At 27.2% G+C, this 15,240-nt stretch overlaps 1 protein-coding gene across 8 annotated transcripts in view; it reads left to right on the forward strand.

The window, feature by feature from the left end:
• LOC100210186 (coiled-coil domain-containing protein CG32809) overlaps window positions 1–15,240 on the forward strand; it is a 36,020-nt gene that overhangs the window by 18,539 nt on the left and 2,241 nt on the right. For all 8 annotated transcript variants that reach the window (XM_065810103.1, XM_065810111.1, XM_065810106.1 and 5 more), the window contains exons 6-9: window positions 292–442; window positions 619–937; window positions 6,882–7,538; window positions 7,682–7,775. In XM_065810103.1, the coding sequence (XP_065666175.1) occupies window positions 292–442; window positions 619–937; window positions 6,882–7,538; window positions 7,682–7,775 (1,221 nt within the window). The remainder of the gene's footprint in view (window positions 1–291; window positions 443–618; window positions 938–6,881; window positions 7,539–7,681; window positions 7,776–15,240) is intronic.

Here is a 15,240-nt window from a genome sequence, read left to right on the forward strand (position 1 = left end):
TTGTACTTTTTTATATTGTTGTACATTGTAAATATTTTTAACGGCGAAATAAACTAACTGACTAACAAACAAACTGACCAAACTTAGGCGATTTTACGGTACAGATAATATTCTTGAAAAGTAAATCTCGGCTAACATCATATAAGAACTGTCGATGACTTCTAAAATAATTTCTAGTTAATTCAATGATAACAGAGCTGTACGTAAATATAAAATTTAAATAAAAACCAGTTTTTAATCGATTGTCGCAAAATATGTATTTGATACTTTATAGCTAAATTTGATCTTTAGCAAAGCGTCCATTGGAGATGCTTCTTTGTCCAACGAAGAATGTAGAAATGTTGAAAATGAAGATTGCATTAACATAAAAAGTCCTGGCAAACTGAACCAAAAAATTATTAACAACCTTCAAAATCAAGCCGATCAGTTTAATTCACGAAAGGTACAAACTTACTTTCTCATTTCTTTAAATAACTTTTTAATTAGTTTGAATATAATAAGTAAAGAATTTCCAGGTTTCAAGGTAGGCAACATAATAAAAAAATTGCAACAAATGGTTAAATAAAGTAAAAAGAAAAAAAAAAAATTAAAAGGTAAATATAATTTATTAAATTTCAGGAATATCTTCCAAAACATTACCAACCTACCGTCCTTGTTAAAGCGCAAGAAGCCAAACCTGAACCAGTATCGACGAAAGAAATAAAGAAACATGGTTCTAATCAATCGGTTTCCAGCGAATCATCTGACAACTACAAAGTTCCAGTTTCTACGCAACCGTTTGAGATAAAACGTGAAGAAAAAACAAAAAGCTCAGCTTCTTTAAATAAAACCTCCAATAATATTCCCGATATATCTACTGATTTGTTACAGGAACTTAACGAGCTTGAGGAAGAAGTCAAATGGAAAAATATTCCTGACAGAAAATCTCAAGTAAAAGGTTAAATAGTTTTATCTTTACTACAAGATTACACCAATTCTTATTTCTTTCATCTCCGCTTCTTCTCCTTCTCTTTCTTCATTCTTTCTTTTAATATTCAAACACTAAATTTAACCAGCCCTTTAAAAAAGTTTTATATTACTACATATATATATATATATATATATATATATATATATATATATATATATATATATATATATATATATATATATATATATATATATATATATATATATATATATATATATATATATATATATATGTATATGTTCCATTTCTAAAAAACTTAATCTTCTGTTTTTTGACATTGTTGCTAGTGAAGAAGTCAAGGGCGGATCCAGCATTTTTTGGATTTTAAGCTAACTTTCAGACACGGAGTAAACTCCAAACATTTATATGTTTATACTTATGTCAAATAAGGATTTTTTGCAAAAAAATGCGATGATTGGAACATGGGAAAAAAACCCAAAACCTTTGCCACCCTGCCCAAAACGTAAAAGCAACAATTTGATAAAATTTTTTTTGCTCTATTCTCAACTATATTTATATTCATTGATAAATTTTTAATTTCATGGTAAAATATTTTGGCATTAAAAACTAATGACTGCCTAAAGTTTAAACCCCCTCAATTTGAGGGGGTTTAAACTTTAAGGGAATCATTTTATCAACTTGTTGTTCTCATGTTTGCGGTAGGGAGGGTGTGTGAAAATTTTGAAGCTTTTTTATTTCCAGGCTCCAACCATCGCAATTATTTGCAAAGCATCCTTATTTGACATGTAAATAAACATATAAACGTTTAGAGTTTGCTAAATGTCTGGAAATTAGTTATTTCAAAGACCAAAAAATGCTGAATCCGTCCCTGGTAGCAGTGATGAGACCTGATATTTGGCAATATTTAAGGACAATATTTCTAATCGTTTTAAAAATTAGAAAGTTTGATATTTTTATGCCCAACTTTTCTTCTTTATCCAAATTATCATGAACAATAACTCATTGAATAACTAATTGGTTGTTCAATGAGTTATTGAACATGATAATTTGGATATATCCAACCAGATAATTATTGCTTATTATTATTATTATTATTATTATTATTACGTTCTGAATCTCTGAATGATATAATCTTAGAAAGGAAGAACGCCCCAAAATGATTTCGCACCAGCATATTTTTATCCTATTCAGGGCCCTGAGCTTATATAAAATATATACGGATAACTCGATAAAAACATGAAGTTTAATGTTTTTTTGCTAAAAAATTAATTTTTTAGTCTCTTACTCAAAATAATTTACTCTAACACTAATAAATAATATTATAAGGCTTCGAAACTATGTTTTTGCATATTTTATTAAACATTTTATATTTTAATCATAGAACTACCATATTTATTGGATCGTCTTTTCAAAATTAATGCATGTAAATAATAAATAGTTATTACTGCCTTATATTTTTGTGTGTTTAACTTATGTACCTTGATTTATAGTGGGGCCCAGGATCTTTAGGCATGGCAGGGGCCCGGGGGTAAAATTTCTCCCAACCTCACTGGCCAGTCCAACCTTGCAAATTGATCCTTTTAATGGAAAAATGGGAATTGTTTTTACCTAAAAAAAACAAATATGTTTTTGAACAAACACAAGTGCAGCTTGATTTTTCAAATTTGAAAAACCAAGCTGTACTGTTATTTTTCTGTTTTGTTGCATCCTTGTAGACTCAAATAAAGTTGCTGAATTATAAGTTTATCACAAACAAAGTTGCTGAATTATGAATAAATCATAGAATTTTTTTTGGTTTTTGCACAAACAAAATGCAGGTTTTGAAAAGCTTTATTTTTAAAGTTAACTTTTAAAAATTTAAATATAATATAAAACGAATTGCTTTTATTTTATTTAAACTCGCTATGTCACCTAAGTTAATATCTGATTAGCTAAACAGGTGCTAATTTACTCTTTTATCTCCTTCGCTCTCCTATTTATATGATTGATTATAAATAATAGTTTTCTTTTTTTATTCAAAGTTCTATTAAAACGTGTCTTAAGGTTTAAGCAAAGTTTTCTAATTTGATGTTAAAGTTTGAAAACTACACTAAAAACGGTAGTATCCGCTATCTTTTATCAATTTATTTTCACACTGTTTTTATCAATTTATTTTCACACTGTTAACCGTGTAGAAGCTTTTTTTAACCTTTTATTTTGTTGTTGTCATTGATCAAATTAAAATACTGATAAAGTTAAAAAAGAAATTTCAATTTAATTGAATAACAGTTTTAAAAAAAAAATTTTTTTTATCAAGTAAATACGTACTTCAGAATATTGACTTATGATAAACGACATAGGAGTTGGTTAAAGTAAGAACGGAAACATAGGGATAGAGGCAAACAAATTTACGAGGTTTAAGGTCATAATAATAATTAGGTATGGAGTCAGAGATTAATTAGGAAATGAGTTTTAATATAAATAAAGTTTAAATTAGTAATGATGAAAATAAAAACCAGACTCAGTAAGCTGTTTGAAATTTGAAACTCCATAAGTTGTTTGAAATGTTTAAGTTGAAAAGGATTTTAAAGGATCGTACATAAATTACGTCACGCATTTGTGTTTGTATAGGCCGGGTGAATAAAAAAAAGCTCACAAGCAATTTAAAAGTAATTAAAAGTAAAAAATAATAAACAAATGCTGAGTACAAGCAATTTCTCTTTTTTATTTACCTAGCTTTATGTGTGTGTGTGCGCGCTCGCGTGTATGGATATATACTTTTTGTTATGATACGCAAAGGAAGTTTGTCAATTGAGACATTAAATCAGATTTCAGGGCAATTAAGATGATTTCCATATTGATAATGAGGTAGAACAGTGCCTAAAAGTTTACGGCTAAAAGATTTTTTCTATTTGAATAAAAGCACTCTCTCCCAGTGCGTTTTGCAACCAAAAATATAGTACTTAGATCATGCTCCAGAATACAATAAACTGTTCTGGGCTTTAAAAAATACTTTAAAAAATTTATGATGAGATTATCCATAATTATAGCACCTTTTTTACTCAAAAAAAACAAAAAAACTTTTGATTACGAGGATTCCCATATGTTTCACCATCATCTACACTTAGATGTTCCATCATTTACACTCGGATGTTCCACCATCTACACTTAGATGTTTCACCATCGTCTATACTTAAATGTTTTACCATCATCTAAACTTAGATCTTTTACCATCATCTACACTTAGATGTTCCACCATCTACACATTTAGATGTTCCACCATCTACACTTAGATGTACCACCATCTACACTTTGATGATACTTGGTTTAAAAAGCGAACTAGACAAACAAATAAGAAAAACTTGAACTTTTTTTAAATCAAGCAACTGATTTAAATCAAGAGGGTAAGATAAAACAACAGTTGGCAAATGTTTTCCAAATCTATTGACAATGAAATAGCCATTAGATCTGGAAAATGAGTAAAATACAAATAATGATAATGATGCATTGAGTGAGATTGATTGAAATTATAACTCTAAGCAATGACTCGTTTCATTGTTTCTTGGATTCAATTAAAGATAAGTTTTACTTCTATTAAATTTTATTCTATTAAACCGAACAGCAAAATAATTAAAGTTTGACTAACTCAATTAAAATTCATGTTTGTTTATCAACTACTCAAAAAAATGACTAAAATAGAAATGCTTGATTGGTTTTCCCAGAAGAACTTGAGGAGTTTTTTACAGTGGAAGACCAATATTAAACTCGCTTTGGAATTTTGTGTTAGTGAAATATTACTAACACTAATTGCGTTAGTAGAATATTAACAACTTTTTAACATTTTTAAAAAGTTTTTTATTATTCTTTATTTCATTTCATTCGATATTTTAAGCAGTTTTATTTTAACTTTGACGTATTATTTTTTAAATTCTTTGTAAGAAATACCATATTTAAACCATTTTTGAACCATTTACTTAATCTTAAACCATTTTTTAATTTAAAAAAATAAATATTTATGAGTAAAAACTTACAAAAATAAAACAAATAGATATTCAAGTTTTAAAGCTTGCAGTATATTTTTTGGACTAAACGGATTTTTCCGATTTAGGATACTAGTTTTCTTAAACAATCAAGTTAGTTGGAAATGAAAAATAAGACTGTTTTAATAAAAACGAAACGTCTATTCACACGTTTTTAACGTAGGAATAGACTATATTTAATTATAGTCTATTCGCACGTTTAATAAAAATGGGGAACTCTTCCAATTTTAATATTTGGTTTTTAAAATTAAAAGTATTCTAGCGCAGCAGAGTGTACATTCGTCGACTGACAAATTAGGGAAAGATTTTACGAGTAACTTAACAAATAAAAATGTAATATATATATATATATATATATATATATATATATATATATATGTACTTGTTTATTTATTTATTTTGACTGACTCAATAAATAGGCGCATTATAGTGTAAATACATCGATAAGGGTTTTGGCAATCTTTTAATTAAAAAAATAAAAAATTTCTCAAAGTTTTTTTATCCATTGGCACGTTTTTTTTTCCTTCTTGAGAATAAAAATTCAAATAGTTTTAACCTTTTGTTACTTTAAATTGCTTTCAAAATGACTTAAATTATAAATTATTATTTTTTGTTAATTTTTATTACAAAAAAAGTTCAAATTAAAATTCTTTTACTATATCTTATTATAGTAAAAGAACTTTAATTTAAACTTTTTTTTAAACTTATATCTTATTATAATATAAGATATAGTTTATTCGCACGTGTCTGTGAATAGACTCACTCCAAAAAAAAACAATTAGTAGTCAAGCTGTGAAAAAATGTTTCTGTGTGTTATCTTTGAAATCTGTTCATCTTAGGCTCTACATGGCCTAACACACGCCATGTAGCGACTGTATCAGGCCATGTTTGTAGGTTCTAAGATAATATTATTGTATTTCTAATATATGACAAATTTGGCATATATTGTATTAATGCCACATTTCTGGCATATATTAGATAATGGTTTCTATACAAAAAAATATTAGCAATATCAATTTACAACGCCTAACAAGCAATTGTTCCTTCTTAATGTTTTTTGATTTTCAAAAGATCTGGTCACACCGTTGTTGGTTTGTATTTTCTTCAAAAGATCTGGTAAAATGTTTCTCGTAGCTAAAATAAAACAAATTAAAAAAAAAAAAAAGCATTAGATGGTTTAAATTGTGTGAGGTTTTTATTGTTAAATTACCGCCGTGAGACTACCCATACATTTATATCATATAGTTTTAAGATCTGATAAACAGTTGAGAACTATTAGGAAAAATAATGTAAATAAACATTAAATATTATTAAATGTTATTCTAAAACGTCACTTTAACGCTTATTGCGATATATTATCCTGTTTATAAATAATTTAGCGAAGGTGTCTTTGAAGAAAAAAATACTTATCCTAAATTATGCACAATTTTAATTTTTTAATTAGAGTCTTAATTAGATTAATTAAATAGAAACAAAGTTTATGTTGTAAACTTTTTCGAACAGCATTTCTTGGGTATTTGCACTTCGAAGAGCACTTCAAACGCTTTGAAAGTAAATATTTAGCGATACGTAAAAACACACTCTTATTTTTACTTTTAAAAAAATGTGAATACGTCCTGTGTCACACAGTTGTTGGTTTGTATTTTCTTTAAATATGATGATATTGTTTTTCTTTGCGATAAAAACCACTGTTAAAGGATTACTTCCTTTGTAAGCAAAAATTTAAAAACTTATTTTTTAAGTTTTTTGAATTTTTCACACAACGCGTTTATTTACAGCAACTTTTTAACTATACTTGCATTTATATAAAATGAAAATTACTGTGATAAAATGCAAGTCAATTAAATCTTGAGTATGGTTATGCTCGTGTTTTATTATAATAACTATTTCATATGTTTTTAATTTCTTAATTCAGATGTACGTGTTTTTAGAAAATAAGAAAGAAACTAGTTCCTCTCAATCGCCTGGATCTTCGAACGCAAACAGCAAACCCCTAAATCCTCAAAACACGAACGCGCCTTCCTATAATAATCCAAATATGATAGCCGCTACAACAAAAGCAAGAAACACATCAATGAGTTCTAATACATCTGCTGGTTCTGAAAATTTAAATTCATCGTATCCTGATTCATACATTTCAGAAACAGGAGATCATGAAAACCAAGCTGATGAGTTATTGCAGAGTCTTTCTCAACCTATATATGCACAAATTGATAAAGCGTTTTTAACATCAAAAGCAAAACTTCCTAATGGTATTTCTGCACCAACGGTATCAGTTGACGAAAGCGCAAAAAGTTCTGTTCAATCGCCAAAACTCCCAAGAGATAGGACCAAAAGTGGCAAAATATGCAAGCCCCCGTCCGTAACTACTCCAGATTTTATAGAGCTTGAAGATTCTGCACACATTGTTAAAAAAAGAATTTATGCTGTGAAAAAAGACTTGGCTGAAATGCGTAAATTTCATTTGGAGAACTCACGTCAGTTTAAAGCTGACATTCAAAAAAAGTTACTGTTGTTTAGAAAAAAAGCTGCCAAAGCGGAAGAGTTACTTCAGGATAAATTAGATATAAACAATAGTTTTATATTTGGTAAGCTGATTTAATTATAATGCTTGTGAAAAATATATATATTTTATAATTCTTACTGAATATAAATAATACACAAAAATTTTAACTGGCCTTTAAGATGATAAATTCATTAAAATAACAAAACACACTCTTGATATCTTTAGCTCATGAGCATCCTGTTCGCGAAAGACGACATCGTTTGACATCGGATCAAATAGAATATAACAAAAAGAAATCCAACACCACAGAACTTATTGGGTATTTTATTTTTATTTAATTTTTAAAATCTAATTAAACTTTTAATACCATATAAAACAATTTTAATAATATAATAACAAATTCTCGAAAGAAAAAAATCTATAAGTAAAAAAATCTTTTAAAACTGTGGTAAAAAGTTTTTCTAAGAATTTATTGCGACAGTTAATTAAAAAAAAGTTTTTTGTAATATTAAATTTAATTGACCATTAGTTAATACTAGTTGATCATTAATTTAAATACTAAATTTAGTTGACCATTATAACGACTTTCGTAACACCATAGCAACCGAAATAGTTAGGTAAATTAAAGCAATCCGGTTGTGGTTCATTTTGAAATTTGCTAAACTTTTTGTTTATTTGTAAAACTAGGAACGCACTATTAAAGTTTATTTATTTGTGGTAGTCATAGTCTAAAAATATACCACACGTTACTTTCAGGGCCATTCCGAAGTGATCTTAAAGGAAGGATGTGGGGAGGGGGTGTGAATCTGTTATTTTCGACTAAGGCCTGGAGAATTTTTTTTGCCGACCAAAAAAAAAAGTCCTTGTTGGCCGATATTTTTCGACTGCCAACTATAGATCCAATTTTGCCGACTCAAGTGTCCAATTTGCCGACTAATAAAATTCGTAGGGGGATCCCCCTACGCCTCACTCGGTACAACCCTGGTTACTATTTTAAAAGATTGCATATTGCTTTTAATTCACAATAATATATTCCTATCGTATTAAAACTAAAGACCACGGAATAGCTGTTAAGTAAATACATAAAAATCTTTTTACTTTTTACATCTTTTTATCAGAATTCAATTAATGAATTTATTATAATTAAAGCCATTAAAAGTAGAACAAAATAAACAATAAAAAAAAAAAAATGTTCTTCTCGGAAGAACTTTTTTTTCTTTATTTTTTTTTATATATATTTTCACAACTACTTATATAAGCAGAATATACTTCCGTTACAAAAAATTATATTTAACCAAATAATGATAAAAAATATCTAACAAAAAAAACAAAAAACAAAACAGAATAAATAGCACCCAGTTAAAAAAGAAGAAAAGATTAAAAAATAAAAAAGATGAATTTTAAATTTAGGAACCATTAGTTGAATATATTATGAAAGACTTGTTAAGATTGTATTGTTATAGGGAACTCGTAGAAGACTGAATAAGTCTTATCATCGAGAACCTTGGGGTATTACGCATGGTACACATAAATATTGTGATTCTTAAGCACAAATATTTTAAATAACATTGTGACAAAAAATTTTTTTGTTTTTTCTAGTTGTATTATGATTTGTGTGTGTGCATTTTTTTTTTTTTAATTTTATGTTTCCATCAAATAGATATCTATGCTAGTATAGTATACTAGCATAGATATCTATTTGATGGATGTTTAGCGCTTTCATTTCTTTTAATAGAGGTTTAGCATTGTAGGTTTGTTTTTATGATATATTATTCTAGAAGCATGTTTCTGCCGTCGATAAAGAGACATTTTGTCTTGTGTGTGCTTCCCCAAGCAATGTTAGCGTATGTAAGATGACTATGTATAAACGAAAAGTAAAGAATTTTTAAGTTTTTTGTGATAAAATGGTCTAGCTTTGAAAAGTAAACCAAGATAGTTAGATATTTGAGTGTTGATGACCTTTATTTGGGCTATCCATGAAACTTTTTTGTCTTTAACCACTCCAAGAAATTTAATTGTTTGGGTTCTTTCAAATTTGTTGAAATCAATACTTAGAGAGGGAAGAATTGATAACTTATTAACACCATGTTTTAAGATGTTGAAGCCCAAGGTTGACTTTGTCAAAAATCTAATTAGATAGAAGAAGATGAATAAAGCAGATTTGTATCATCTACAAACATTATGCAATCAAGATTTGTAGAAGCTTTAGGAAGGTCATTAATGTATATAAGGAATAACAAGGGAACAAGAATTGATTCCTGTGGAACACCACATTTTATTTTTAATAGCTTTGAATTAGAAATGTCGTCGATTATGACACATTGTTGCCTATTATTTAAATAACTGATGAACCATTTAATAGTTTTGTTTTTTATACCATATTTTTCCATTTTTTCAATCAGAAATTTATGGTTGACCGTATCGAAAGCTTTTGTAAGATCTATAAAGACTCCCAATACAAGCTGTCCTTTATTAAAAGATGAGTTGATGTTGTTCATGAGGTCTATAATTGCATGTTCCGTTGAATGATTTGTTAGAAAACCGTATTGATGTTCACTTAAAATTTTGTTTTCTGCTAGATATTTATAGAGTCTATTGTAGATTATTCGTTCCAGAAGCTTGGAAAGTACTGGAAAAACTGAGATAGGTCTATAACTGGTATGTGATGCCGTGTCTCCAGTTTTAAATATTGGTAAAACTTTTGCTATCTTTGATTTTATTGCGACAACTCCTGTTCGAATTGACGAGTTTAAAACATTAAAAAGAGGATCTTTTATGAAGAGTAAGATATCTATTACTAAATTGGTGGAAATATCATCGATGCCTGGAGCTTTGTTATTTTTTTTAATGATTTTTTGCTTTTTCGAATTCCTCTAACTTTAGATCATTTTCAGGAAGTAAGCTAGTATGGTCAGTAAAATAGTTAAATAATTTATTAAATGAATTTTTCGAATTGTTTATTTGTGATGCTAGTTTGGGGCTAATAATTACAAAAAAATTATTGAATTTTTCGGAGATTGTTTCTTTATCTGTATAATCAACTCCATTTTCCTCGATTCCGGAAGATAGAGTTTCTGATTTTAATTTAGTTTTACCAATAATTTCGTTTTTGTAGTTGTTTGAAAAAATTCAACTTTTTAGATCTTTTTAAAAATTTTTCAAAAAGATTTTTGTATTGTTTATAGATCGTGAGATTTTTTTGGTTACTATTTTTTAAATACTTGTTGTATAATTTTTGATTTTTTCTAAGAGGATTTTTTTATTCCTTTTGTAATCCATGGACATTTCAAGTATTTAATTTTTATTTCTTTTTCTGTAAGTGGAAAGTGCTTATTTTATTGTTCAAGGAAAATGTTTATAAATGCGTTGTAGGCAGTATTTGTTAACCCATTAGTTTTATTAAACATAAACAGTAGACCAATTTGTTTTCGATAAAGATTCTTTAAAAACGCAAAGAAAAGATTCGTTAGTGTTTCTTTTATACATTTTAATTTTTGCATTGCTTAATGAGGTTGAGTATTGTGCATATGAAAAAAAAATCGCGAAGTGATTTGATGTGACTGTTTTAAAAATTCGTGTTTTATGAGATGCATCTTGAAATGAGTTTGTTAGTATATTATCCATAGCAGTAATTGAAGTTGAAGTGACTCGTGTGGGTTTATCTATTAATGAGAGCATACCGTGCTGAAATAAATTATCAAAGATGGTTTTTGTGTTGGCGTGTCCATTATGTTCTAAACAGTCTATGTTTTAGTCTCCTATGCAAAATAAACTTTTTTTTTCACTGTTGGTTTAAATAAAAACTTGATTCAAATAGTTAGAAAATTTAATAAAATTGCCAACACGTGGTCTGTAGCAAGTAGTTACTAGAATCTTTTGCTTTTTGTGAATAATTATTTCAATTGTAACAGTCTCACAGTCTGCATCAGAAAATGAAAGGTCATTTCTAATCTTTTTTTCTAAATCATTCCGAATATACACTATAATTCTTCCTCCACTTTTAAGTATTTTTCTTTCAAAAGAAATCATTTCGTAGTTAAAAATATAAAAATTTGAATTTGTTTGTGAAAATTCGTCAGTACACCATGTTTCAGTTAGACAAATTATGGTGAATAAATAATTGCATTCTAAAAAGAAGTTTTGTAATTTGTCAATATTTGTGTTAATTCTTCTTATGTTTATGTGTATGACCAAAAAATCTTTATTTCTTTTGATTTAAAGTGGGTTTTAAAAGTATCAATATCAAAATATTCTGGATTACGACATTTTTCGTTAAATATTTTTTTATCCGCGTGATAAAAGTTATGATATTATTTGTGGTTTTAAAATTATAGGAATAATGGGTTTCAAAGTCAATTGATTCGAAAGCCATTATGTCAGATTAACAACTTGCTTTTTACAAAGAGAATGAAGAATCGCAATGAAATATCGTGAATGAAGAATCGTAATGAAATATTGTGAATAATGAAATCGGCGAGCTGTAAAGCTCGCCGATTTCATTATTTCTAAGTATTTATCGTAAATAAATTTCTTTATTTACGATAAATAAATTAACGAATATTTTATCCTATTTAATAATAGCATATTTATCTTCTTTGCGAAATCTTTTAATATCTTCCCATAGCTTTTTCCTTATTTCCAATGTTTCATTTGCATAATCTTGGTTGATGAATATTCCTGTACCCTTGAGTTTTTTCGCTAGCGTTAAACCTTTATTTCTATTTTGAAAGACTTATAGTTTAACAATTATTGTCCTTGGAGATTTATCGTCCTTCATTTTCCCGACACGATGAGCTCTTTCACTAGTTATGTCCTTCAAGATTCCCCGCTTGTTTCTAAATATATCTCTAAGTTGATTTGCACAATCATTCCAAGTTTCATTTGGCAGCTCAGTTAATCCATCAACCCTTGGGTTATTGCGACGTGAACGATTTTCCAAATCAATAGTGTCTTTTTTTAAATTGCTAATTTCATTGGCCATCAAAATATTTGAATTGATTTAAAAAGCTTTTTACCTGAAAATTGATACTTCCCTTTATAACGTTAGCGTCTTTTTCAATTAATACAATCTTTGCTTTGTTTTTATTAGATTCGTTTTTCAGTTTGTCAAGTCGATCCGTTATTATTTTTGAATTCGCACACATTACATTAGTAAATATTTTAATCTTTATTTTTTAAAAGTGTTACAGCTTCATTTAGAATTTTTTTTTTTTTTGTTCTTCTAGTTGGTCGTTATGAGTTTTTCTATATTTTTTATCGTTATTTCCATATTTGTTTAGAAAATATTAAGTAGCTTGTTAAACACGTCTTGCATGTTCAAAGTCGCAAATCTAAATTCTTCGACTTAATTAACAAGATGATTAAAAAAATTGCTTAAAAAAATTTCACATTAAAAAGTTTTTTGTTGCCACGATCAGAAATCTAAAAGCTTAAAAAACTTTTAAATTTATAAAGATAATTTTATTAAATGTTTCTTTTTTAATTTTTTGCATTGTTTTTTTATTATTTTGCTTAACTTCATTTACCATATATCTAAAAATATATAAAAGTTGTCACAAGAAAGATATTTGTTTAGGTTTTTTTTTTTTAAAAAAAAACAATAACTAATTCCTATATTTTTATAAACAAAACTGAACTTTAGACTTTTAAATTTTATTTTTCAACTTTTGATGTGTTATTATTTTAACTCATAAACTTTACAAAAACTTAATTTATCACAAATGTTACTAAATCCTGAAGAAAGTATAAGCTTAAAAAATTAGCAAAACCTGAATATGTTTTTTTTTTAAATTACTGTTAAGATTCTATTAATTTCCAATTCTAAGCCTAAAAATTTCTCATATATATCTAATAATTAAAAGACACCACCAATAATAAAACCATCCATGCATATCTTTGAATTTATATAAACAAAAATCTTTTTTTTTCAATTTTTTTTTCGTAAAAAAAGTGTTTTACTACTAAAAAAAACAGAGGACACGATATTTTGAAAAATATCTGCCACATCTTCAAAATTAACTTCTAAATAAACCTGCATAAAATTTCTTCTTCTTCTTCTTCTTTTTTTTTTTTTTGGTGCCCTAATTTTTAACAGTATCTAATTTGTATAAATTAGATACTGCATCATAGATACCTAAAGAAAATGGATGTAAACTGCAAATATTAATTTTGGTAAATGTTTTGAAATCATATTACTGAATGAACTATTTCGGTTTTGTGTTTTTCGTGTATGGTTTGTCAAGAATTTTTTTTCTTACACATTTTTTTATTCACAAGTTAATTCAACTATAATTTTTTAAAAGTTTCTAAAATCTAAAAAATTCAAAATACCACTTGAGTACAAAATTCTGAATTCGATTTAAACCCTTCTCCCTAGCAAAATATGTTTGCGATAAATTTCTTTTTTTGCTAGCCATACTTTAAATTTTTGATTCCATCCGCAAAAAATTGAAGAAATCCATAATTTGAAATTTGGCTAACTCTTAATTTGTAATAAACTTCTTCAGTGGCCGGAAATTAAAACATAAGCAAACTTTATCTCTAGGAAGGCATTACTTGTTTTCACTTGAGGTTTGAATGATTTTTAAATAAGAAATTGTATTTCAGTAGTCAAGATATTTATTTTATGAATTTTAATTTAATTGAATAAAGCTTAGTATATTTAAGGTAACGCGGGGGTAACTTTGAAATGTGGGTAACATTGACATTGACATGCGTTAGATTAAATGCTTTTACCCGTCACCCGTTTAATATTGTCTAAATTAATTTAACAGATGTTGTAGATGATGTTAAATAAATAAATATTTTTTTTATTATCCATATAATAGTAAGTATGAATAACAAAACAGTACGAAGGGCATAAATTAAACTGATTTCTTGTTTTTTTCATTACTGAAAACCTTTAGTCAAAAGAAAAGTAAAACCATACTATAATATCATTTTACATTTTTATGATGTTGCTTTTAAATAAGCATTTAGGATTTATTTTTATCTTTCATTTTTAAATGTGTGTTTCAGTTTTGGGGTGCCATTGACATAAATGCTTAAGTAACCCATCGGCCAAGAATCAACTAAAAGTTGGCAAAATGTCTCACATTTGATGAATCTTTCAAAATTACGTAAGATGGAATCAAACAAAGTAAACCCTAAAACAAAAAAGTATTTACTAAAAAAAAAGTACCCATATATCAAATGTCATCAGATCTAAAAACCGACACTTACAAAAAGTTAAAATCTACACCTAACAATGTTGCCTAATATTATTAAGAACAAACATCAAAACCTGAAGATGTAAAAAATTATCTTGTTGTTTCTGAAATCAAGGCAAACACTAAATAATCTGTAACAAAGAAATGCAAAAATTACAACACTGCGGGATTTCGTCGTAGTCATCAATGTGATGTAGAGCTTAGTAGTTTGACAATTCTTAGAAAAAAAGTTTTTAATCATAAGATAACAAACTTTTTTATATTTTCAAAGAGTTACTATCAGAACTGAAGCTAATTGATATCTTTCAAAAAATAATGTAACATTTTCATTGCAATTTTACAACGTTTTAATGCTGCCTATTAAACGAAAACGTAGATTGGTGCTAATATATATATTAAAAATGTTTTTTCTATTTTGTTTTTTAATATTTAAATGATGTCACCCTTCATGATGTAACATTATGATTGGAATTTTGTTTGTCAAAATTCCAATAATAATGTTAACCTTCATGATGTAACTTTAACATTTGAAGTTCAATGATAATGTTAACCCTCATCATCTAACTTTCACATTTT

The sequence above is a fragment of the Hydra vulgaris genome, chromosome 11 (assembly GCF_038396675.1).
Source record: "Hydra vulgaris chromosome 11, alternate assembly HydraT2T_AEP".
In the NCBI taxonomy this organism is placed as follows: Eukaryota; Metazoa; Cnidaria; class Hydrozoa; order Anthoathecata; family Hydridae; genus Hydra; species Hydra vulgaris.